General features: G+C 39.3%; 1 protein-coding gene across 2 annotated transcripts in view; it reads left to right on the plus strand.

Annotated features, from left to right (window-relative positions):
• The first annotated feature begins 2,158 nt into the window (after positions 1-2,158).
• Positions 2,159-24,477, plus strand: part of LOC114664456 (zinc finger C3H1 domain-containing protein-like) — a 97,444-nt gene continuing 75,125 nt past the window's right edge. For both annotated transcript variants that reach the window (XM_051933431.1, XM_028818551.2), the window contains exons 1-8: positions 2,159-2,817; positions 5,848-6,285; positions 6,854-6,918; positions 8,446-8,644; positions 10,200-10,432; positions 11,066-11,189; positions 16,301-16,389; positions 21,067-21,267. In XM_051933431.1, the coding sequence (XP_051789391.1) occupies positions 2,310-2,817; positions 5,848-6,285; positions 6,854-6,918; positions 8,446-8,644; positions 10,200-10,432; positions 11,066-11,189; positions 16,301-16,389; positions 21,067-21,267 (1,857 nt within the window). In that variant the 5' untranslated portion in view covers positions 2,159-2,309. The remainder of the gene's footprint in view (positions 2,818-5,847; positions 6,286-6,853; positions 6,919-8,445; positions 8,645-10,199; positions 10,433-11,065; positions 11,190-16,300; positions 16,390-21,066; positions 21,268-24,477) is intronic.

The following is a 24,477-nucleotide window of genomic DNA, read 5'->3' on the forward strand; positions in this document are numbered from 1 at the left end:
ATGTTGGCTGAAGAAGAAGGAGAAGAAGATGGGGGAGACGTGTCCAGAGGCAGGAGAAGAGGAGGAAAGTAAAGAGAGTGGAACTGAAGGTAGGAACTTTGAATACTTGGGATTAACAGTACAGAGTAATGGGGATTGTGGAAGAGAGGTGAAAAAGAGAGTGCAGGCAGGGTGGAATGGGTGGAGAAGAGTGTCAGGAGTAATTTGTGACAGACAGGTATCAGCAAGAGTGAAAGGGAAGGTCTACAGGACAGCAGTGAGATCAGCTATGTTATATGGGTTGGAGACGGTGGCACTGACCAGAAAGCAGGAGACAGAGCTGGAGGTAGCAGAGTTAAAGATGCTAAGATTTGCACTGGGTGTGATGAGGACGGATAGGATTAGAAATGAGTACATTAGAGGGTTAGCTCAAGTTGGACGGTTGGGAGACAAAGTCAGAGAAGCGAGATTGCGTTGGTTTGGACATGTGCAGAGGAGAGATGCTGGGTACAGTATATTGGGAGAAGGATGCTAAGGATAGAGCTGCCAGGGAAGAGGAAAAGAGGAAGACCTAAGCGAAGGCTTATGGATGTGGTGACATGCAGGTGATGGGTGTAACAGAACAAGATGAAGAGGACAGAAAGATATGGAAGAAGATGATCCGCTGTGGCAACCCCTGAGGGGAGCAGCCAAAAGAAGAAGAAGATCAGATGTGAATGCTAGGGGTCATTGTTGCCCCTTAAACCCAACAGACAGACACTCAGGACACCAGGTAAAAGCACCAAGAAGATATTTTAATTATTTTCTTCATTAACAGTGCCCTTCAAGCACCACAGACACAATACACAGGCAAATAACAGCAAGCTTCGTCCACCTCCACCCAACTTTGGCTCCGATGCTGGGTCTTCAGCAGTCCTATATATACTTCTTGACCTGGAAGTACTTCTGTTCTATCTCCCACGTGATTTGCCAGCACTTCCAGGTTAGACAGAGAATTCAGGTTTTTAATCACGGAAGTACTTCAGGGCTTCCATTATCCTAATCCATTAGTAATTCCGGGCTAGGTAAGAATTTATTCTCCCACCATCTTCTCCCACCTACAGCAAAATTGTGAATTTCCCCTTGGGATTAATAAAGTATCTATCTATCTATCTATCTATCTATCTATCTATCTATCTATCTATCTATCTATCTATCTATCTATCTATCTATCTATCTATCTATCTATCTATCTATCATCCCCTGGCGGCACCCATGGTACCCAGCAAGGCTGTGTTGCTGAACTCCATGTCCTATAGTGTCCTGCGGGAATCAGGGGCGCTGCTGCAGTCCAGGGAAGCTGCCATCTAGCGCTTTGGGGAAGGCAGTGTCCTTGAAAAGCTACCTTCCCCCATCTTTAGATTAAGAGCAAGATCAAAGCTTTAGTTCACAAGTATTTGCATGACAGACAGTAGCATTTTACATATACAGTAGAAGATACTGACAATTAATGACAAGTAGAGCAGATGCCAGGATGAATGGTGTATCTGGCTGGTTGTGGTGGGCCGAGCTGGACAAAACTCAGTGGCCAAGTTTTCATTCCAGTCCATGTCAGTTGATGGATAATGTATTTTGTAAACAAATCAAACTTTTTTTTATATACAGTTACTTCTGTATTGTGAACATACTGCGATTTAGGGTACTTTAGTAGCCATTTAAAAACTCACAGAAGATGAATCATGCACATCAAATATAGTACAAAAAGGGTGAACACAGCTTGTAGGTGAAATAAACATTCGAGTTTAATGTTATGTAATTAACAGTATGCATTAATGATATGACACAGGATTTCAGCAGTCATTAAAGGATTAAATGGAATAAAATAATATTTCTGTTTAGCTCAAGTTGAACACAGCTTGCTGGGAAGATGACTACGGAGTTAGTCTATTTTATAGTGTCTTTCATAATGAACACTATTACATAACAGTAGTTTAGGAGGTGTCTTTATAAAGCACATTAAATTAATCTATTTAAAAAATTCTCATTATTGTCTTAGGACCACATCGCCAGTGTCTCCCTTCTATATTCGTGTAAACGGACCCCGCGAACCTAAACGCTCCAAATTGCGTGCACAAAACCCAAGACATCCAGCAGCATACGTCACCTGACGGTGATCTCTCGCGATAGTTGACGAGCGAGAGTTGGGTGATCCTCAGAGGTTGCGTTCAGCTCTGAGTTGGAAGAGCGTAGCTGTGTTACGTTTCGCATTCAGATGACTTCACACCCAATTCCCTTGTCGTTTGAGCCGTAAGAGTCACTCGCCTGTGGGAGAGATAGATTGAAACAACGCGATGGAGCCGAAGACGAGCGGGCGGTCGCCGAGGGAAGAGGGAGAGCTGGAAGACGGCGAGATAAGTGATGATGAGAACGATGACAAGCCGCCGATTTTTTTGGACCAGAGGCCTAACCGTGGCGCCCGGGGCGGCAGTGGCTCTGGTCGCCGCGGCCAGGCCTTTAAACCTTCATCCTGGCCCCCTCACGAATACCGCATGAAAATGCCCTTCAATAGAGGGCAGCCGCTACTCCCTCTCCCCCACCTCCAGGGGGGCTACAGGCAGGACTGTGGGCCCGTTGGACCGGAAAGGCACAGTTCGGGCCCGCCATGCGAGCCCAGTCCCCGCTCGAGCTTTTGGGAGAGGAGCCACAGCGCATTGGGCCGTTTCAATCACCGAGGCAGGCCCTTCCGAGGACGCTTTAGAGGCCGGGATGACTGGGGAGATCGAGGATTAGGGAAGCCTCCCCTGGGCCGACCTCCTTTCCAGGGAGGTGGCAGCAAAAAGGAATCTCCTTCCAGAAAACGTATCCTTTTCAGACTAGCTATTCATATGCCATTTTCTTTTAGGGAGTTTTTGTTTTGATTCAGTATATTCTTACACGACGTCCAGGTGAGCGAACGCACCCTGCTGCGATCTCCATTGTTTTATTAATGGAGTTTTAACAGTGAGTCATTTTTAATGTTTCAGTACCTAGTCAAATAATACAGGAAATAATAATAATACATTTTATTTGTATAGCGCCTTTCCTGTGCTCAAGGCGTGTCATTAAAGATCTGCCAAAGACAAAGAAATGAAGTTTCGTTCGAGAAGGGATATTTTAAAATGTCTTTGTTAGTACATTAGTTGTGCCCCATGTTTGTTGTATATACTGTATGTGTGCGTGTCTGTATGTATGTAGTATAATGGCTGCAGTTACTTTATGATAGGGCCCCATTTAACACTAGACCTGATGGTTTCCAATAACCATACATCACTGCTCGTGATTTTATATAGCGCATCATAGTGAGCACTATACTGGATTTTGTGAAGGAGGGTTGCACTATATAACTTGAATAGGCAGTTTATTGGGAAACCCTAGTGTGCTGATCGCAGTTATCAATGTTAAAGGGGGATTAATATGCCAAATGTGTTAATATTATTGCATCTCAAGAAGTTAATAATACTGTTTCAGTTTTATGTTAAACATGTATCTGCAACACGCATAATATTAATATGTAAGAAAAACATTCTCAATTCTGCTTAATTTAGGAAAGGATTATTTAGGGCTGGAGTCTTTTAAGTTAGGATCCAAACCTGGACAATATACCAGATTATTAATCTCGGGGCCATGAGTGTTCACACCCATAATACATTTCTCAGGTTAATTAACCTGACATGCATGCCTTTGGAATGTAGTCATCCTGCTCTCAAAAAAGTATATTTACCAGTTAACCTCCTTTTTTTTCATAGATACATGTTGTTTTTTTTTTTTTTATTCCTAATAACTTGCTCTGACGGTGCAATGTAATAAGGAGTCCAATGGTTCATGTTCAACTTTAGGCCTCCAATTGCAAGAATGGTATAGTTATAAACATCAAGACCCTCTTTAAGTCACATTTTACACTGCTTATATTTAATCATCTGATCAGAAAATTGTACTTCTCTGGTCATCTGACAAAGGTATAGTATATGACAACTAATAATTAAAGTAGTACAGGGCTATTGTATTCTAAATAGTAGAACATTAACAATTTTAACAAATCTCTTAGCTGTTTAACACACAAAGACTTCATTTAATAAAGCAGAATTTTTTGTGGTCACTTCATGTTTATTTTTACATTCTTTGGTAGTAGCATTGTCAATATTCATTTGAGAATGTGAGGTACAGTAGTTGCTAAGGAATGGGACTATAAACCTCAAAATAAGAGGTTTATTCCACCCTCTGCCTCACCATGTGACTTGAGCAAGTCACCTAACTTGAATTTTCTGTGTAAATTTAAAAAAAAAAAAAGTTATGCAAAGGTGTACTTTGTCTTGATCTTGTATGTTGCTATGGCTAAGTAGATCTAATATGGTAGTATCCTTGTCAGTGCTTGTAGCATGAAGCATTACCTGCAGCCGATTCAGTTTGCACAGGTAGTCCAACTCCTCCAGGATGGCACATACGTACATGCCAATGAAAGAAAGTTTGCTTTGTTTTCGCGCATAGTCTCAAGACCATGGAGGAGAAAACAGGAAAACAGCCTGTTAACACGAAGAGAGCTGAGAGGGCCATAGAAGGGCATCAACCCAGCAACAGCAGGACCAGTATCTGTCTCCTTTGTGCAAGGAGGAAAAGGAAGAGCACTACCAGAGCCCTACAAATTGACCTCCAGCTGGCTACTGGTATGCATGTTTCTGACCAAACTGTCAGAATCAGACTCCATGAGGGTCCAACGTCCTCTAGTGGGACCTATGCTCACAGCCTGGCACTGTTCAGCTTGATTTAACGAGAAAGCCACAACTGGCAACACGCTCCACCGTTGGCGCCCTGTTTTCCTCACAGATGAGAGCAAGTTCACATCGAGATGTGAAAGAGTCTGGACACGCCATGGTGAACGTTGTACATCTTGCAGTATCATTCAGCATGACCTGTTTGGCAGTGGGTCTGTGATGGTCTGGGGAGACATACCTTGGAGGGTCGCACAGTCCTCCTTGAGGCAACAGGCAACAGTACCCTGACTGCTGTTAGGTACTGGGATGAAATCCTCGGAGGCACTGTCAGACCTATGCTGGTGCAGGACATTGCCCAGCCTCATGCAGTCAGAGTGTGTAGGCACTTACTGGATAACAAAAACATTGATGATCTTAACTGGCCTGCATTGCCCCCAGCTCTTCTTGTGTAACGGCCTGGCTCCAGGTTCCTCCTCTATGCTCCTGAGACTGCTTGGAGACATACTGATACTAGTAGTGACAAGGACACTAACAAAATGTTAAATTAGAAAAGAATCAGTCAGAAAGCAGTTGTCTGTGGCTACCACCTACAAAACCATTCCCTTTTTGGATTTGTCTTGCTGTTGCCTCTCCAGTGCACCCGTTGTCACTTTCATTTCCATCAAAGCGTGTGAAGTTGATTTGTAATTGCTTATGCTTCCTAACTGGACAGACTGATATCCCTGAAGCTTAATTGACTTGGTGTTAGACTGATAATAAAGTGTTCTCCAAAATTTTCTGAGCCGTATGTAACATTTAAGAATAACTGTACCCATACTTCAGCACTTGTGTGCTTTCCCTAATATTATGTAATCATGCTCTTCTGATTTATAGGTTGTTGCATGTCTTCTGAAATGAATGGTTATGCATATTAATTTAACAGTTGTACTCAGTTATAACTGTAAAGATCACTGCCAGCTTTGTGCCTTATAATTCATAGCCTTCGTTCTTGGGCCACACTTCTTGCTAAAGCTAAAGTGTTATTGTTTAAAATTTTGGTGTTAAAGTATGGGTTTAAAAAATAAATGTGCTAGATATTAAAGATTTATGTATAATAAAAGGTTTATGTATTATACTGGGTTTGCTTCCTTAACTGTTTCAGCAAAAATAAGGACATTGGTGAGGTACACAACGGTGAAAGCTGAAAATGGAATCCAAGAAACATTTGAGGACCTGCTGAGGAAATACAAGCAAATTCAGGATAAGCTGGAATGCATTAATAAGGAGGAACGAATAGCACAAGCCTCCAAGGAAGAGCTGCCACCGGCTTTGAAGGAATTGCCAGCAGCTACCCAACAGGTTTTGCCATTAGATAACCGTGTTCAAGAAAAGGAGGGGGAAGCTGCTACTGCTGGCAGCCCTCAAGAGCTCGTACCTGAAAAGCGACAAGTAAAGGCGTTTCAGGCTTTTAATCTGAAACCACTTAGACAGAAGCTTTTGACTCCTGCCGAAAGGGATGAAAGAAACAAAGCAACTATATTGGAGGAACCTTCTGAGGAGAGTCCAGCTGCTTCATCTGAGCCTTCCTGCACTGCTAAAGGTGGAAAAATATTTCCATTTATTTCAACCTTGTTTAAAGTTAGGACTGCCAAGCTGACCCACCACTGTTTATCAGATCCTTTATGTTTGACTAGCTGATAATTTTAACGTGGGCACTTTTTTTGGGTATAGATGAACTGGTAGTTGATAAGTTGTCATAGATGTCTTCATTCTACTTAAAGCATTCAAACACAATGAGATCTGGATTTTTTTTTTATAGACCAGATAAGCTCTGACATCTAGAAAGCATTTCTGTGAACAGGGCTAGAAACTTAAATAACTTATCACATTGCTAAACCATTGCTAAAAATCTTTGGGGTGAGTTTTTTTTTTAAATAGTAATATATGAGTATATATATGTTATAAAACTGGTTGTGTGTGTTTTATATAGACATGCCATATATATAAAAATGTACTTAATTTTTACACTATCAATAAGTGTGTTTTATTTTTCTTGATTGTTAATTTTTAGATTTTGGCTATTGTCAAGGTCTCATGTTTTATGTAATAAAGTAATTTATTTAAAGTAATGTTTTTAGTTTTCATTTTTAACTGTTCTTATTTTTAAGGTGAGGAAGAAAATCAGAATATTTCAGTTGCAAGCAGCAAAGACTCGGATGATATTCCCGAAAAGGTAATTGATAGTCCCTAGTGGACTAAAACAAAGCTGTTTTTAATAAGAGGAGCACATCTCTGCCTATTAACTGTGATAGGGAGCCTAATGGGTCCTGTTGCTGTTTTGTAGTGTGCATAATTAGCCTAGGGAATATTAAGAGGTTTTTTTATAAACCACAAAATCATGAATTTATCAGATACATTGCTTAGCATGTGTCTAATCCAAGGTTTTGTTTATAAAGCCAGTTTCCCTACACCCAGTTTTAGTTTTTTTTTTTTTCTCTCCTGATCAAGATTCACTGTTGGTTAAACAGTTAAGACACCTAGCAAACAGAAAGGCCTGATAAGAAAAGAGTAGAGAGGAGGAAATGTGAGGTAAAGAGGCGCTAGCACTAGATTAGACAAGAATGTCATGATTTTTGAGTGTGTTGTGAAGGACAAGTTCCTTCCTTGAACCCAATGCTTGCAGGAATAGGCTCCAGTAGTTGTCCCATGCCCCTGTTTAGAATAAGTGGGCTTGGAAAATGGATAGTGTTGTTTTAACAATACTTTTATTTTAAAAAAACTTTTTTTTATGTAGCCATCGTTTTAGATAGATAGATAGATCTCGTTATGACTCATGTCTGTGATAAAAAATAATCCTCTTCTTTGGTTCCAGTATCATACTGATTTTATAGCTTGGGTCGTCAGATTAAAAAGTTCAAGCACCCCTGAATTTGCACATTAAGATTTCCAAAACAATGTCTGATGTGGAAATTTGCCACATTATAATTAGTAATCCATTTTTTTTGTTTCATATCTTCTGCTTAAATGGAACTCTTGTTTAAACAAAGCACGACAATATAATTTCCTATGAAGGAGAAAATCCCCATGAGTTGTCCATAATGAAGAACAATTTATTTGAAAATTTTAGTTTTCATTGTTTAAGCTGTGTGGTTTGGTGTTGCACGTTATTGATTGTAGACGGTAGCCATGATTGCTAAGGTTACATTTATTTAAGGGACTTAAATAAAAATCCACTCCTTATCAGGTTAATTGGCATTATTGCAAATAAGGTCTTAGAACTGGAACTTTAATATTTATAGAGGCTATCAGAATTGTTGTTCAGTGGAGTCATGAAGCAGTAGATAGCAGTGCTGCCTCACATCTCCAGGGTTCTGTTTGAGAATCCTGTCTTACATGGCCTTTATTTTTTGTTTGCCCTTTCTAACCTGTATGTGTGGGTAGACATGCATGTTAGATTGTTTGGCTAATTTGGGTGTGTCTGTGTGTAGGGGTGTGTCATGCAGTGGAGTAGCACCCCATCTGAAGGTGGTTCTTGCCTTGCACCCAGTGTTGCCAGATAGATACGGGCTTCACTGCCCTTGAAATGGATATGAATTAGAAGGTGAATTTATGGAACATGGTAGTTTACAGATTCTAACCCATCTTGTTTTATTCTTGTCTGTGATTCTGCTTAGCACTCAAGTTCTAATTTCTGCAATAAATAAATTGGCAAAACTGATTTGGACATAGTATCAAAATATAACCAAAAGTGCATCCACAGGTCACCAAAGAGGATGACGATGAACTCTCAGAGTTGCAGCTACGTTTACTCGCCTTGCAGTCTGCCAGCAAGAAGTGGCAGCAAAAGGAACAACAAGTTTTGAAAGAGAGCAAAGAGAAGCTGACCAAATCTAGACCTGTTCAGCAAAAGAGCAAAACTGTCAGCAAAAGCACTCAGAGTAAGAAGAGCAACAGTACTGGTAAGAAGAGGAAGCCCTTGTCTTACTTTTTAATCTCTCATTGGCAGCTTTGAACCCAAATTATTGCAGACATTTTAAATATCTTAATCTGTTTATATTGTGTTTTTTTGATTGATATTTTGTTGTGTGAGTTAAGGGTATGGGTTTAAGTGAGTACTGATAGCATCTATACCCAAACCTGAAAAAGGCATCAGCCCTTTGCCGTGTCTTGTAGTTTATCACATGTTACACTAAAGTCTTTCTCAGGCCCTGAATTGTCAATCAAATGTGCACTTGCATGTCATCGAAGCATGTGGATAGTTTTCTTTTTAAATAAGGACAGTGTAGTAAAATCACAATTGCCGTTTCATTTATGAAGTTTCAGTTGACTTACCTGATTGTTTAGTAGTCCAACAGTAGTAGTTTTACTTTTTTTTTCTAAGCATCATGTGCATGTTGAGGTTCTCTTTTTCAGTAAGTAATCAAAAGTAAATTAATTAATTAAAAATTCATTTGAAACTATTGAAAATACACTCTGTGTGCTCTTTAACTGTGTTATCTCCTGACCCTGCCAAAACCTTCCCAACCACGAATACTCATTTTTATTTTGCTCTGTCAGATACTCGGCGCTACATATGACTATAATGCACATCTGTAGTGTTTACTTGATGTCTCTTCCACCTGCATTGCTTTTTCTCTGCACACTTTGTAAATAATTTTGATTGACAGATGTAACATAATTGGTTAGTGTTGCACTATAAATGCTCTAATTCTTTGTTGGAGTTAACATGCATTAAGATGGTGTGCAGCATCACCTCTTTGAACTCTGCTGAGGCTTTTGAGTTCAATTTGTTGCTGCATAAGCATGATTTAAGAATATTACTTATGAAGATGAAATTTACAAATCAAGCCCATTCTGTCTGAGTAATATACAAATAGTGTATTCTACTTTATTCATACTTCAATTAGAGTATTACAATTTTAAGAAACAGTTTTGTCTAACGCATGTCAAAATATAGTAACTCTTAGTTGTGATTTTTAGTTAGTGCAGCTTATCACTTGTACGATTTATTATCCTAAGTCATGGATACTAGAGTTGGAATGGTTCTTAAAATGTTTTGGCGACTAAAGAGCTTTAACGTTGTTTTATTGTAATGGTAGAAACAATTGATTGTTTTTTTTCTTTTAGGAAGCTTTATGTATGTTCTTCTTTTGAGCTCATTTTTAGAAGGGTTGGTTTGGTTTCAGAGACTGCTAGACATTTCTTAGCCAAGAAGTAATTGTGTCAATCTTTTTGCTGTTGAATTTTGTATGTATAAATTTACATTGTAGTAATTAAATTATACAGTTGCAGTTGAAGAATTTTAAATTTAAATGTCTATCTGTGAAGTGCATTTTTTTTGTTTGTTTTTAAGTTCTGAATTATTTGATGGAAGGAGAATATAGTTACTACCTGGCTCACAAGACAAATAGGCTAGCTATAAGATAACTATTCTGCCCACCTGTTTGATAAGCCAACAATTTACTAAATGCAGATTTTATTTGTTCTTTCATTTCTGGTAATAAATTAACTTAGGTTGTGTGTCAAAGCAAGCGCGGAGGAAGCAGCAGGTCCGCACGTGGAAACTGCAGCAGCAGAAGGAGCAAGAGAGGTGCCAGTGTGAAGCAGAGGAGAAAAGACGTACTGAAGAAGAAGAGCGTAGGAAGCGAGAAGATGAGATCAGAAAAATCAGAGATCTATCTAATCAAGATGAGCAGTACAACCGCTTCATGAAACTAGTTGGAGTGAAAAGGAGGTCTAGGAGTAAGGTCAGTAATTCCCATTTGTACTGGGCTTATATACAAGCATGTAGTGTTTGCGTATGCTTTCCTTATTTGGGCATTTGTTGGAATTTTAATGGTAAAGTCCTTTCATTTATTAAAAATTTAGTTTTTTTCTTTTAGATTTGGATAGCAACGTTGTGGTATACCCATTCTATGTACAGTATCTTGTTTCTATTTTTGTCTGTCACCTTTTGAAATTTTAGCAGTTGTGTCTGTATGTCTATATATATCTATATATATGTATGTATGTATGTATGTGTATATAATCTATTTATATATAATACCTCTTGACGGAGCTTGCTTACAATTGTGTTGTTATTCAGTAGGTGGTAAGGTTTTTTTGTGTTGCTGCAGCTTAGATGAAATTTACAGTTTCACTAATGAACCAAGTTGCAAGTCCCAAAGGCATGAGGTATTGGTAAACACCTACTGTTCATACTGTTTCCCTGGGAGATCTTTGCAGCTATTGTTCTCAACATCATTTGTTCCGTTAATGCAAAGCCAATTAATATTTTTTGAATGCACAACAGTCGGTCATAATTGCTGTAGTTTCTCAGCATTATTGACCAATTAATAATGGATGTTAGATTTTTTCTGAGGTATTCTTTATCTTCCCAGTCTTTAGATGCAGAATACAGAAAGCCTCTGAATAAACAAGGCACTGACATTTCTGGAAACCTTTACCAATATGATAACTACGATGAGGTTGCAATGGAAACTGACAGTGAAAACAATTCACCAGGTAAGTGTTATGCAGTAGTATTTGCATTTAAAACCTCTTTCTTTAATGTTTTTCATCGAGGGGGTCGTTTTAAAAATGTGTTTTTTACCTTACAGCAAGAATTAGTCTGAGTTTTCTATTCTACTGTCTTGGTCAAGTTTAAATGCTGTTCTATCACTGCTTCATTTATTTGTACGTTTAGAAAGATGAAATGAGAAGTTAAACTGTTCATTGTAGCTTTATAAGAAAATGAGACAAGCTTAAAGTAAGTCTGTCTCAAGTGCTGTATTCTTGAGCAGACACCCTTCAGTCATCAAGTCACATGTACAAAGTGGAAGAGTTTTTTTTTTTTTTTTTTTTTTAAACATTGTACTGATAGTGTGTTTGGTGGAACAAAAACAATTGGAAGTAGAAAATATAATTAGCTTCCAGATTGTCTTTATACACAATAAGTATCATTTTTGCAGAAATATTCTATTTATTCCTGTTACACATTTTATCAGTACTAGCCAACCCGCGGGGTTTCATACGCCGCATAATTATGTATTGATGGGTGAACACTTCCTGAACGACACAGTTGTCCAAATGGGGTGGGTTTGTGGATACCACTGTGAGTGAATGAAAAGATAGACCTCTGGAGAGAGCAACATATAATTGTTTGTGACTGAAAGCGGGATTGTCTGTGACAAAGAAGGCCACGCTGGTGAAAGTTACTTCATCGGTAGGGATAAGTGTCAGTACTTGTAGATTAAGGTGTAGCGAGTCTTCGTTGTTGACGCTTAATATAGCTTGTGTACTGAGATGATCCGGAGTCACAGTTGAGAAACACTTTTTTAATGTCTTTTAAGCACAGGGGAAAAAATGAACATGTGAAACATTCGTAATGTAATAAGCCACCAACAATGCTATCTACGACCCGATCTCTATAAACAGAAGTGAAAACAAAATCGAGCCCAGTGTATTCTTTAACTGCCTTGTGGCGCTGTAGTAGTGCTGCTGCTTTGCAGTAAGGAGACTGTGGAAGATTGTGGTTTCGCTTCCCGGTTCCTCCCTGTGTGGATAGCGCTTTGAATACTGAGAACACCGCTATATCAATGTAACGTAGTATTAACAGGAAATTGTCTTCGTGTAATAGTAAAAGGCAAATTATCCGCGACAAACAAACTGTTTTACACGCTGCATACCAACCCGCGGCGTAGTATACGCCGCATAATCACGCCGCTTTTTAAATGTTTTTTAAGCAGAGGGAAAAAAAATGAACATTTGCAAAATCCGTAACGCTGCTTTCAGTAAGTACAATGCACATGCGTTTAATTTGTCGGCCACTTTTTGCCAGCCGTCTTTTCTGGTTTGGGCTGCTTTTGCAGTGTTACCGCTTGTGCATATTAAATCTTGAAATCCTTCGAGTAACTAATTAACTAACTAACACCCACCCACCCACACACACAGCTTGTATGAAAGAAATGCGCCCGTACTTTCATAATTTTGTTGCAGCCTATAGTGGAGTCAGGCACAGAGAAGGTCAGCTGCTGAGAGAGCGTCTCGAATGTTGCAGGGCCTGCATCGGTGAAGCAGGTGAGACGCTAATGAAACAGAGGCACAGGGCTTATTGGTTTTTAAAGACTGCTTCCTTCATTGTGTTTTAACCTCAGTTTTAAAGGATTGTTTTAAGGATCCCATGGGATACCCCTCGCAAACTGTTTTAGACGCTGCATTCAGCAATTCACATCCGCGACAAACATGCCTCTTCTTACATGGTCCTGCTGCGTCCACCCCCGTTCTCAAAGCATTCACACTGCCTGGTCATGTGCCCGCTCGCAAGAGCAACTCACGGAGACCCGCCCACCAACTCTAAGACCATGGCGTGTAAAACAGTTTGTGATGGTGGTGCGTGCGTCATAACCGAAAACAATAATGAAAAGTCAACGTGGCTCAGAGGTGCATGTGGACTCCTAGCACAGATGAAAGCGACTTACGGGGTGGTCGGTGAGTTGTTGCATCCGGGCACGTGAGCAGGCAGTGGGAATGCCGAGAGAGTGAGGGTGGACGCGGGCCGGGGAATAAGGAGTGTTGTTGGGTGGGGAAACGTTTTCCGTGTTCCTGCAGGACCATCTAAGAAGACGCATGTTTGTCGCGGCTGCGAATTGCTGTATGTAGTGTGTAAAACAGTTTGCGATGTTGCACGCGGTCGTGCGTCGTAACCGAAATGTCAACGTGGCTCAGAGCTGCATGTGGACTGTAGCACAGATGTAAGTGCTGTCGGCCTAGAAGGGAACATAAAAAAACCTGGCTCCTACCTGGCTCGCCAAAATCTGTAGCGGTCCAGTGCCGCTAAGATTCACACTGTCAAGATGACGGTGATTTATTTATTTTTTATAGAGGATCCCAGGGACGCTCCCAGCCTTAGCCCGCCCGCAAACACTCAAAAACAGAGACAAAATACAGCACACTGGAGAATAACAACAATTAAAGAATGTAATGAAATTAAATAGTATAATTAATACCACCCCTCTACCCCTACGGCGATATTACAATAAACATATAAACACAAACGCCACACCGGATGTAATGAGAAATGATGAGAGTAAGTCCAGAGATCTGTATGTTTTAAGGGAATGAAAAACAGTCCTACTGGTAGACACTGTACGGGTGAAGACGGATGGATGGTTCAGGAGCGCTCCTTTACTTGCGGAAAAGCCGTGAATCCACAAACAGTCCTCAGCACACAGGTAGACAGACGATCCAGACCCCAACAACGAATACAATCCAGGAAACAGCGATTAAATATGGCTTAACAGAAGGCAGTTCGACAGGTAACGAAACACAAAATACAACAACAAAAAACACACTTTCTTTCCCTTGGACACCTGCCCTCCTTTTAAACCCCTCTGACCACCTTTGACCCCAACAGCCCCTGCAGGGACTGCTGGGAGATGCAGTTCTAACTCATAGTAGCACTGCTACAAGATCATTACTTCAGTGATGCTTGATGACTGTTCTTGTGAAGAAAGCTTATCTGTATTTCGGCTGCAAAATTGGTGATTAAGACAAGGAATGGGCCCCTTACATTTGCTGTGTGACATGTGCTGTCAGTCTGAGAGCCTGGCTCAGAGGCAGTTCAAAGACAATGCCGTTTGCTGTTCCGATGATATGGCGAGAACAGAAAGACCATGTGACGGACTGTTTGACTAATGTGTCTGGTTTCTCTGCCAAAAACAAGTCAATTGAATATCCTAATCTGCCTTCAGCAATGAGACCCGTGCCACATGATGACAGTCTTCCAATTCCGAAACCACCAGAGGATTGGACCTTAGACGAACCAGATGAAGAAACTGCAATGCAGGGTACTGACAGTGACATTGACCCAGATTTTGAATCGTGCTCATCAGGCGATCCACATCTGATAACAGTCAAAATTGAACGATTTGGTCAGAGATTTGGGTCTATCAAAAGCAAAAGCCGAGCTGCTGGGTTCGAGACTGCAGGAATGGTGTTTGCTGTCACCAGGTACAAAAATTTGTGTGTTTTGAGGCCGACATCATGATATAAGCAATTTTTTTGCACAAGTCGACAGTCTCTTTCTGTTGTGACATTGAAGGATTGTTCTCGGCCTTGGGTTGTGATCACATCCCGGAAAAGAGTGACGTCTCTTCATTTATTCATCAATGTCTGAAAGCTGTTCTGTTACACAATGGCAATGTTTATCCTTCAGTACCTGTTGGCTATGCAGCACACATGAAAGAAACTTATGAGAATATGGAACTGTTTCTGAAGCACGTCCAGTATAGCAGGTACAACTGGAAAATCTGTGGAGATCTTAAAGTCGTTGCTCTGTTACTAGGACTGTAGCTCGGCTATACAAAGTACTGTTGTTTCATCTGTGAATGGGACAGCCATGCCAAAGAGTCACACTATTCTTGACAGAACTGGCCACTCCGTAAAAAGTTAGTTCCAGGACAGAAAAATGTGGCACATGAATCACTTGTCAACCCGGCAAAGATATTTTTGCCTCCTCCTCACATAAAACTAATAAAGAATTTTGTGAAAGCACTGAACAAGGAAGGTGAAGGTTTTCGTTATTTAAGACAGATGTTCCCAAGAATAACTGACGCCATGATCAGAGAGGGCATTTTTGTTGGCCCCCAGATCAGACATGTTATAAGTGACAAGCAGTTTGAAGATCTGTTAGTTGGGCTGGAAAAAATTGCCTGGAAAGCCTTCAAAGACGTTGACAATTTTCTGGGCAATTACAGAGCCCCAAACTACATTCAGCTGGTAGACAAATTTTTCAAAGCATACAAGACAATGAAGTGCAACATGTCACTCAAGATTAATTTCCTCCACTCACATTTGGACTTCTTCCTCGCAAATCTCTGTGCTGTCAGTGACCAACACGGTGAAAGGTTTCACCAGGACATTGCTACGATGGAGAAACGATACCAAGGCAACTGGAATCCGTCAATGCTTGCTGACAACTGTTCGACACTGCAACGTGATGCACCAGACATTGAATACAAAAGAAAATCAGGAACAAAACACTTTTAATTCTGTTGAATTTAATAGCTTATGTGAAACATAAATGTGACTAAATACATTATTGTCAGTAAACATATAAATGTCTATTTCTCAGAGTTTCTACGTGATGCAGTAAAGCCAAGACTTATAAAAAAAAAAAAAAAAAAAAAAAAATTGTTGTGCAGTGTAATTCAATGATTGTACCATATAACCCATATTTGCTAAAAAGATTAGATTGTCATATTAATGTCGAGTATTAAAAGTGTGTATCCGGAAAAGCAAACGCAGGGGTTGACAAGCAAAGAGAGCAGGGGGGCGAAGCACCCTAGTATTTATATAATTTACAGTATATGGTATGTGCAAAATCTGATCTCTCATTCTCCCACTATATCACAATTCCGGGGAACTTTTTGACTGCCCCTCATGTGTGTGTGTGTGTGTCTTTACAGTATACAATATATAATATATATGCATTTACTTGTGTGTGTATGTGTGTGTGTGTGTGTGTGTGTATATATATATATATATATATATATATATATATATATATATATATTTCTTTATGAAATGGCTTACTCTGTCCTGTAAGGTAATCTACCATACTTTTAAAATTGCAGCATCTTCACCAGCGCACATGCACCCTGTTGACCTGCCTTACTTTCTTCAATTGTCACATTATCCTTCTGGATTTCATCAAAATAATATGGTAAGTTTTGTCAACTGTAAAATCTGTCAATGTTAATGTTCAAGTATTTCCATTAAGGTTTCAATCACCATATGGCAATAGGTGTGCTGTTACTTGTTTTAGACCAGGTAGACAGTTCCTTCTAGTTTTAGACTTTTTTTAAACCAAAAACAGTGGTTTTCAACCAGGAGAACTCAGTCAAGTTCTGCAAGATGTCAGAAAACAATTCTAAAATTGCAGCAAAATACTCAAACACTAAAAATCAAACTACATCGGGGTATCATACTTTTTAAAGTGGACTGCTCCATTGTTGTTCAAAATATATCACAGGCAATGTGCAATGACTGTCAGTTGTCCCAAAGACTCCATTTAATGTTTGTTTCCTAAATTGGATCCATATATAACTGAGAGAAAACATTTTTACACCTGTCAATTTTACGCACCTGAAGCATGTTTAGGCAATGGTTATTTAATTTCAAAAATACTTCTTTATTTTTGAGATTCCCTTTGTAAGCAATGAGGTAACAGCACACATATAAAATAATATATTTTCTGATGCTATTTGTCGTCTTCACATTTACAAACTTTGAAAGTGATTTTTTCCTTCCTTTACATATTTTTTGAGATACTGTTGTCGCTACTTGAACTGTTAATAACAATAATAGCAGAAACAGATTAAAGTTTTTCCTTGTGTATACTGCATTTCTACAAACATACAATTTACATTAAATACTGAAAATCTGTTATAGCACATTTCAAATCATTCACATAATAAGCAATATGCAAAACCTGGGTAGCAGGTTTTAGGCTCCCTGTTAGCCTAAAATTAATTACACTATCGATTTAATATGACGTTTGTTGCAGAGTGGTGCAACATTAAAAGCTACAGTGTTTAAAATTGTTAAAAATGACAAGAATTGATAATATCAGATTTAATTTATTATGCCATTCATCACTATTGATGATTTTGTTAGTGAAACAAAACAGGAAAAGAGATTTCTGTATTATACTAAAGTTTTCCATTGTGTCTGTGTTGTTCAGCCTTAACCACTCCCCTCCACACTGCTTGCCCCAATCATTACTCTTACTGCACGCATCCTTTCTCCGTTACACCCCGTGACACTCGTCAGTGCTAACTCGCCCTTCAATGCAGTCAGTTATAATGGCAAGGTAGAAAAGCAAATTTTCTATTCAAGAATGTTAACATTTTAGATTGCAATAGAAAAAGAGCATGAAGAACTGATTATGTATGTCGAAAAAAGAAAATTAACTAAAAAGAGCTGCATATAATAATCGAGAACAAAGATTTGTCCAATAAACTAAAAATTGAAAAATATCCCGAACGATATGTGAACAGAAATGCAAAAAAGCATTGTTTATAGAATGTAAGTTAGAGGATAAAGTAATTCATAATATTGTAACAAGTCTGGAAAAGAAACTGCCACCGAGGCAGTGTGTCCTAAAAAGCCATACAATTGGGGTTGCTAATAGTGCTGTAGAGAAGGGCGAACAGAGGAGCCACATCTGGCACTCTTTAATAAAGCAGCCATTGGGATTCTGAGGGGTAGGAAATTGTTAAGGAAGTTCCATAAGTTTGCAAAAAAAAAAACCAAAGGTGTAGAGGGGGTAAAAAACAGTTTGAGAGGTGTTTGACACGTGGTTATCTTTCTTACTTTTTACTATGTTTTATTATTCATTGGTATTTAAAATAGACATTTGGAGTGAAATACTTGAGTAACTGAGTTTCTCTCTATAATAACTAAGGACCAAACAATCTTCACCCCTTGCCACACATACTCTTTTTATATACCATCTCTTTAAATACAACCACCACCCTTTGAGCCAGTCAGCTGCGAGATAACGGGCGCCTAGGGGGTTGGTGAGTGAAGCAAGCGGGGGCAGAGTCCCCTAGTAGTAGTAGTAGTAAAAATTTAAAAGGCACGTTCCATAATGTTAAAATCGTCAGTTATAAAAAGTACCAATTCTAACTCTGTATACCTCTAACCTTAAAATAGTGCTGAGTGTAACGTACATGTAAAAGTGCCACATTTAAAGACCTTCTAGGATCAACCATGGTGTGCTCCTGTCGTCACATATTGTGTAGAGCTTTTACACTACCAGCACAAATAAGGATTATTAATAAGGAAGGGCATTATTTATGATGCAGTCATGACCATATTTGTATATACGAGGGCAATCCCAAAAGTAAGGTCTCCTATTTTTTTAGAAATACAAACAACCGTTTATTTTCTATAATGTTTACATCATTTTAAAGGTTAAAGACTTATTTATTTTTCTACATAATCGCCATTTCGGTCGATGTATTTTTGTAGACGCTGTGGTAGTTTTAGAATGCCCATGTCATACCAGCTCGCCACCATGTCCTTCAGGAAGTGTTGAACCTCATCTTTCACCTCTTCGTCGGAGCAGAATCGCCTTCCGGACAAATGTTCTTTCAACTTAAGGAACAGGTGGTAGTCACTGGGTGCCAAGTCCGGACTATAGGGTGGGTGGGTGATGAAGTTCCAACCGCCAATCTTTACGCATGTTTTCCTTAACCTTCGCGACTGTCTCGTCGGAAATTGACGATCTCATGCGCGAACTTCGCACTTGGCGGTAGCGTTCAACGGGAACTCCATTTTCAAGGGCTGCCAAGCCAAGATTGAGCATCCCAGCGAAGCCGCACATGCTTGTTTGGGAGTGGAGGAAGCAACAATCACAACAGTGTGGCCAACAGCTGTACGAACAGTTTCTCTACATCCCCACCGCTTTGGAGACCTTACTTTTGTGATTGCCCTCATACTTTGAAAATTAATAGAGTAGCATAAATAGACTCAAGTTATTAATTTATAATAGTACATATTGTATTTTTCCAAACTAGTAAAACATTAAAATTACAACATTTTCTGGAATTCAGGATATTCCAGTAAATTACACAATATAAAAATTTCTGAGGTCTGGTCCACATGATGATGATTTTCACACAAGTATTGTAGTTTCATTCAATGCCTAAAAAGTCCCTGTGCGATCATTCCATGACTTGTCTGTTCCTTGAAAATCCGATGAATGAAGGAGCATGGATCGTCTCTAACAAAGAGTTAAAGAACAGCACAGACTCCTTGGCATTTCCTGACAATTATAAAATTGTAAAACCAGCTTTATGTGCAATTAGTCGAAGCCGTACATTGCAAAGTCATCTTGCCGCAGCAAATATCAGACAACTGTGCAAAACATTAGCACATTTGGGTGAGTCTATGTGAAATGCATGTATCCAAAGCAGTATCAGTGACAGTAGATAATATTATTTAAAATGTCCGTTCATCATAGGTACAATAGGACAATGCTTCAATCTAATATCAATAAACTGGAAGTTTTTCGAAAGCAGTGCTAACATTCAGTGACTGCATCCTTAATGACTGTATCTAAATTTGATGCGAGCAACAGCCCACAATCAAAAAAGAAATTCAGAGATACAGACTGCAATGGGTCAGACACATATGCAAGATGGCTGATGGCAGGCTTCCACGCAGGCTGCTTAGGCAGCAATGACTATCACAGTAGAAAATTCAAAAGGCAGCACCAAAAAAGACCTGGATCAAAGAAATTGAAGCTGACCTCAAAAATTGCCGAATCAACATCATGAAGCTAAGGACCTCACACTCAACCGAGAGTAGAAGAAACTCATCATGAAAGAAATTCGGGACCCAGTGACACCCACAAGCAGCATACTGGCACTGAGGTCACCCTCGTCCAGCTATTTGCTAGAGACAGAAGAAGACGACTACCACACTCGTGCGAATAACAACACTGCAAAGCTAATGAGACTAAATATGAACATGGCCTAAATGTGGGTGTTATCAGCAAGTGCAAATTTGTCAAATGGCAACTTATTACTTACTGCCACCTGAATGGGATTGCATTATTTTCTAATCTTGAGTGATAACAGGTAGTTGAGATATAGATATATATTGAGGAAAGCTAGAGTACTACAAGTTCTTCCTTGCAAATACATGGCGTTGTCTCTCCTGAATGTTAATTCAAATAGTCTGTACATTGTATTCATCACTTTTGAGGTTTATTAGACTTGTTACATATATATGAATTATGTGCATGAGTCCTCGTGTATCCGATTTGGCTGTAATTCCCTACTTAATTGAGGGTTTCATCATTTCCCGCTTTTTCCAAAATATTACATGTATGGGTTATAGTCATTGTAAATAAACACACATTCTCCTGCCAAGTCTTCTTTTATCTATCCAGATTTTTGTGTTCAGGCCTCTCTTTGTACATATGCATGTTTTATAAATCTGAACCCAGGTCTGATATTTGAGTTTTATTTGGTTTGAAAAAATCAACAAAGTCTAAACAGTCCAGCAGGGATAGGAATTCATTTACCAACTTAAATGTGGGAATGTCAGTATATTTAAAATTATCTTCAAGAATGACAGTCTGGAAAAATGAAGTTATTTCAGTCGGATCACAAAATCCAATGTATTTTAGGTTAACAAGAAATTTTACAATGTAGCTATAAATATCACGGATGCCCACAAGCTCCTAAGCTATGTCAATGTCACTTTGACAGAAGGAGAGTTTGCTTACCGCATTGAGTTGAAAACCTTTTTAGTTATGGAGGTTTACAGTACTTTTGTAATGCCATTTAAAAAATTGAATGTTTTTATTGTGCTTTGTGTTTCACAGGTCATGCAATCAATTAGCCATGGCTACTTAGACTCCTTGACTATTTCTTCTGAAATTCCACCACCATTGCCGCCTCTTCCTCCTGATGAGCCAGAGCAACCTCCCAAACCTCCATTTGCAGATGAAGAGGAGGAAGAGGAAATGCTGCTCCGTGAAGAACTGCTCAAGTCTCTTGCTAATAAACGAGCAGTCAAACCAGAGGTATAGTTAATATAGTTATTTGCATTGTTGATCCACAGAAGTATGGTGTACAAATGTAGAATGTTTTCAAAAACTGCAACATAGTTTACTGTAAGTACAATTTTGTTATTAAATGTAATGCCTGTTTACTATGCAGACTTGATGGGTGAAAAGCTTTGGTTCACTGAATCCTCTTAAGATAGTATTCTTTAGAGGAATTTGAAGTTTATATTGCTTTCATGCTGGGGTTCAGTTGTAGTGGTTCATAATTATTTCAGATAGTCTGGTTCAGACACGGAAAGGGCACAGTAGGGGTATAAATGGTTTAATCAATATGTGTGTATGTATGTATGTATGTATGTACAGGGTAGGATTCAAAAGTAATGAGCCTTTGTTCAAAAAGACAAATTTATTGAGCAAATCGGTACAACTAATTAATAGTCTTCAAAATAGGCACCTCCTGCATCAATACACTTTTGTAGGCGGCTTTTCCATGACTCGAAGGCGTCCACGTAGGCCTGTTCCGGGATGGCTGCAAGGGCTGCCTTGACATTTGCTTGGATGTCCTCGATCGAGTCGAAGCGTTTTCCTTTCAGCGCTGATTTTAAGCACGGAAACAAGAAGAAGTCAGAAGGCGACACGTCCGGACTGGGGGACCACCGGAACGTTCACCCGGGCCAGGTAGGCGCTCACGATGAAGGCGATGTGGCTGGGTGCGTTATCGTGGTGAAGCTTCCAGCTGTCCTTGATGTCCCTTTGCTTGCGTGTGACGCTTCTTTTCAGCCTTTTCAGGACTTCCAAGTAGTAAGCAGCATTCACGGTCTGTCCTTGCGGGACAAACTCGTAGTGGATGATCCCCTTCAATCCGAAGAAGGCAATGAGCATGGTCTTCGTCTTCAACGCGTACTGTTGCTCTAACGAACTTTCCATTCCGCCGTGTAACGCACTACCGCACAGGGGTTCCCGTCAAGGCCGATCCTACCGCTCCGAAAGCTCGGAGAGGTAGGAGCTCCGTTGCGTTGTGAAGCCAACACCCACCGTCGCCGTCGCTGGTAAGTGGGGCGCGCGGCGAGGTACGTTCGCATCAGAACAAAATGAGGCTCATTACTTTTGAATCCTACCCTGTATGTAGTATGCACCGCATGATGTGTGTTCTGGCAGCATCTGACCTCATATACATTTGTGGTCCCATAGAATTGTAATACAGTTCAGAAATCCTGATCCGAGAGAACTGGATGTAATGAAAGCAACAGCTTTCTGCACACTACACATGTATAAATTAGATGCAAAGCAAATGGAGAAAGGTACATATATAACTTAAATAAATGTGTTTTGATAGTCATAATAAAAAACATTACTGTTCTTTCTATTAGGAATGTCAAATTAGCTTAATTTTAATTTGAATATTCAAACCTTTTTTTGGCTAATATTGAAACTTGCTTTAACAATTCAGGAAGTTATATGCATGTTTGTAAGTGCTTTTTTTAATACTTTATTTTTATGGCAGTGACCATCAGCAAAAAAAAAAAAAAAAAAGAATCCTAACAGTATTAGGGCAACTGTTAAATTATAAGACCCATCAAAATCAAGAGCGTCTGCACCACCGTGCAGCTGTTTTTCAACCAGGTACTCCACGAATGTAAATATCAAGGAGTGTTACTTCTTAGTTAATAATACATTTTATTTGTAAATGCCTTTTATGGGAATTGTGAACACTGTACATAAATAAGGTAAAACAAAAGTATAGAAAACCCAAACCGATAAAAATATAATAGAAAATAAATCTTCCATGAGATAAAAGTACCTAAAATCCTGCTTTAGTTTTAAAACCAGTGATTATATTTTTGTGAATTTTACAGAGCTAGGGAATTCCACAACCTAGCAGTTCTAAGAGCCCATTCAGACTTCAGTGCTCTAAATTTTGTGTGTGCATTTTTTAAACTTCTTAATGGCTTTTTGCAAGCATTTTTCAGTAATTTTTCCAGTGTTTTCAGTGTAGAGAGAAAATGAAGCAGAAAAAATATGATTGACATCTTTTCCATTTTGTTGTTGTGAAGTTATTGTTGTGTCTCCAGAATGTTTTCATGATATTTTTTCTTTTAATACTCGCAATTACAGACCTGGGGCCTCATGTATAACGCCGTGCGTAGAAATCACACTATAACATGGCGTAAGCACAAAAGTGGGATTGTGCGTACGCACAGAAAAATCCAGATGCAGGAATCTGTACGTACGCAAAATTTCACGTTCTTCCACTACATAAATCCCGATCAGCGTGAAAAGTAACGCACGTGCATGCGCCTTCTGTCCCGCCCCAACTCCTCCCAGAATTTCGCCTCTTTGAATATGCAAATCAATACAAATAGCCTTCTGAGAAAAGACAATGGGAAAAGCACAGGGGAAAATATAAGAATTTCAGCGAATACCAAGTGGAGGCAAAGGAAAAACCTACTATTTGTTGGTTTAAACAGTGGTATAATCAACAAAAGGAAGTTGATCGAGTGACAGAGTGTCGGAGAAACTCGAAGGCTCAACTTCACAAAGTCGCACAGTGCCCGAAATAAAAAAGAAATCACATATCAAAGTCGCCGTGAAAAAGCGAGTCGTAGCCCACCGTCTGAGTGTCATATGAAAGCTTATTAGGGTACAGACAAAAAAAAGGCACACAGTGGGGGAAAAAAGCACGAAATGTCAACTTTAATCTCGAAATTTCCACTTTAATCATGTAGTTTATTTTGCCATTAAAGTAGAACATCATAAACTTCATCTTAAAATCGTTTAATTTACTAGTTTCTCAAATCCCATTGTAACTAAAGTGGCATGTTAAATGCTTTGTTCTGTATTTGATCTTCTATGTGCTCTATGTGTATGAATCACTACCTGCTTTTTAAACGGGCTTTCTCTTTCTCCGACAGGACACATAATCCATTACATTCGTGATATTACAGCTCTCTGAATAATTAAAATACTGAGATGTAAACGTGATATCTTTTTCATGATGATAGGAATGAAAGCATGTTATTAAACATGGGAACACGGTGGCGCAGTGCTTGTTCATGTCTCACGCAAGAGGCTTGCTGCGCCATGCGCGACCTTCAATGAAATAATTTATCACAGCAGTACTGTCTCTTTCAAACGTACTAACCTCCAATTCCTGTCCTTACTTTTCTTTCTCCAAAAACTCAATCACCACACAATAAGCTATGTAATAGACGTGAAGCCATCTGTAAG

Source organism: Erpetoichthys calabaricus, chromosome 1, assembly GCF_900747795.2.
Source record: "Erpetoichthys calabaricus chromosome 1, fErpCal1.3, whole genome shotgun sequence".
Classification (NCBI taxonomy): domain Eukaryota; kingdom Metazoa; phylum Chordata; class Cladistia; order Polypteriformes; family Polypteridae; genus Erpetoichthys; species Erpetoichthys calabaricus.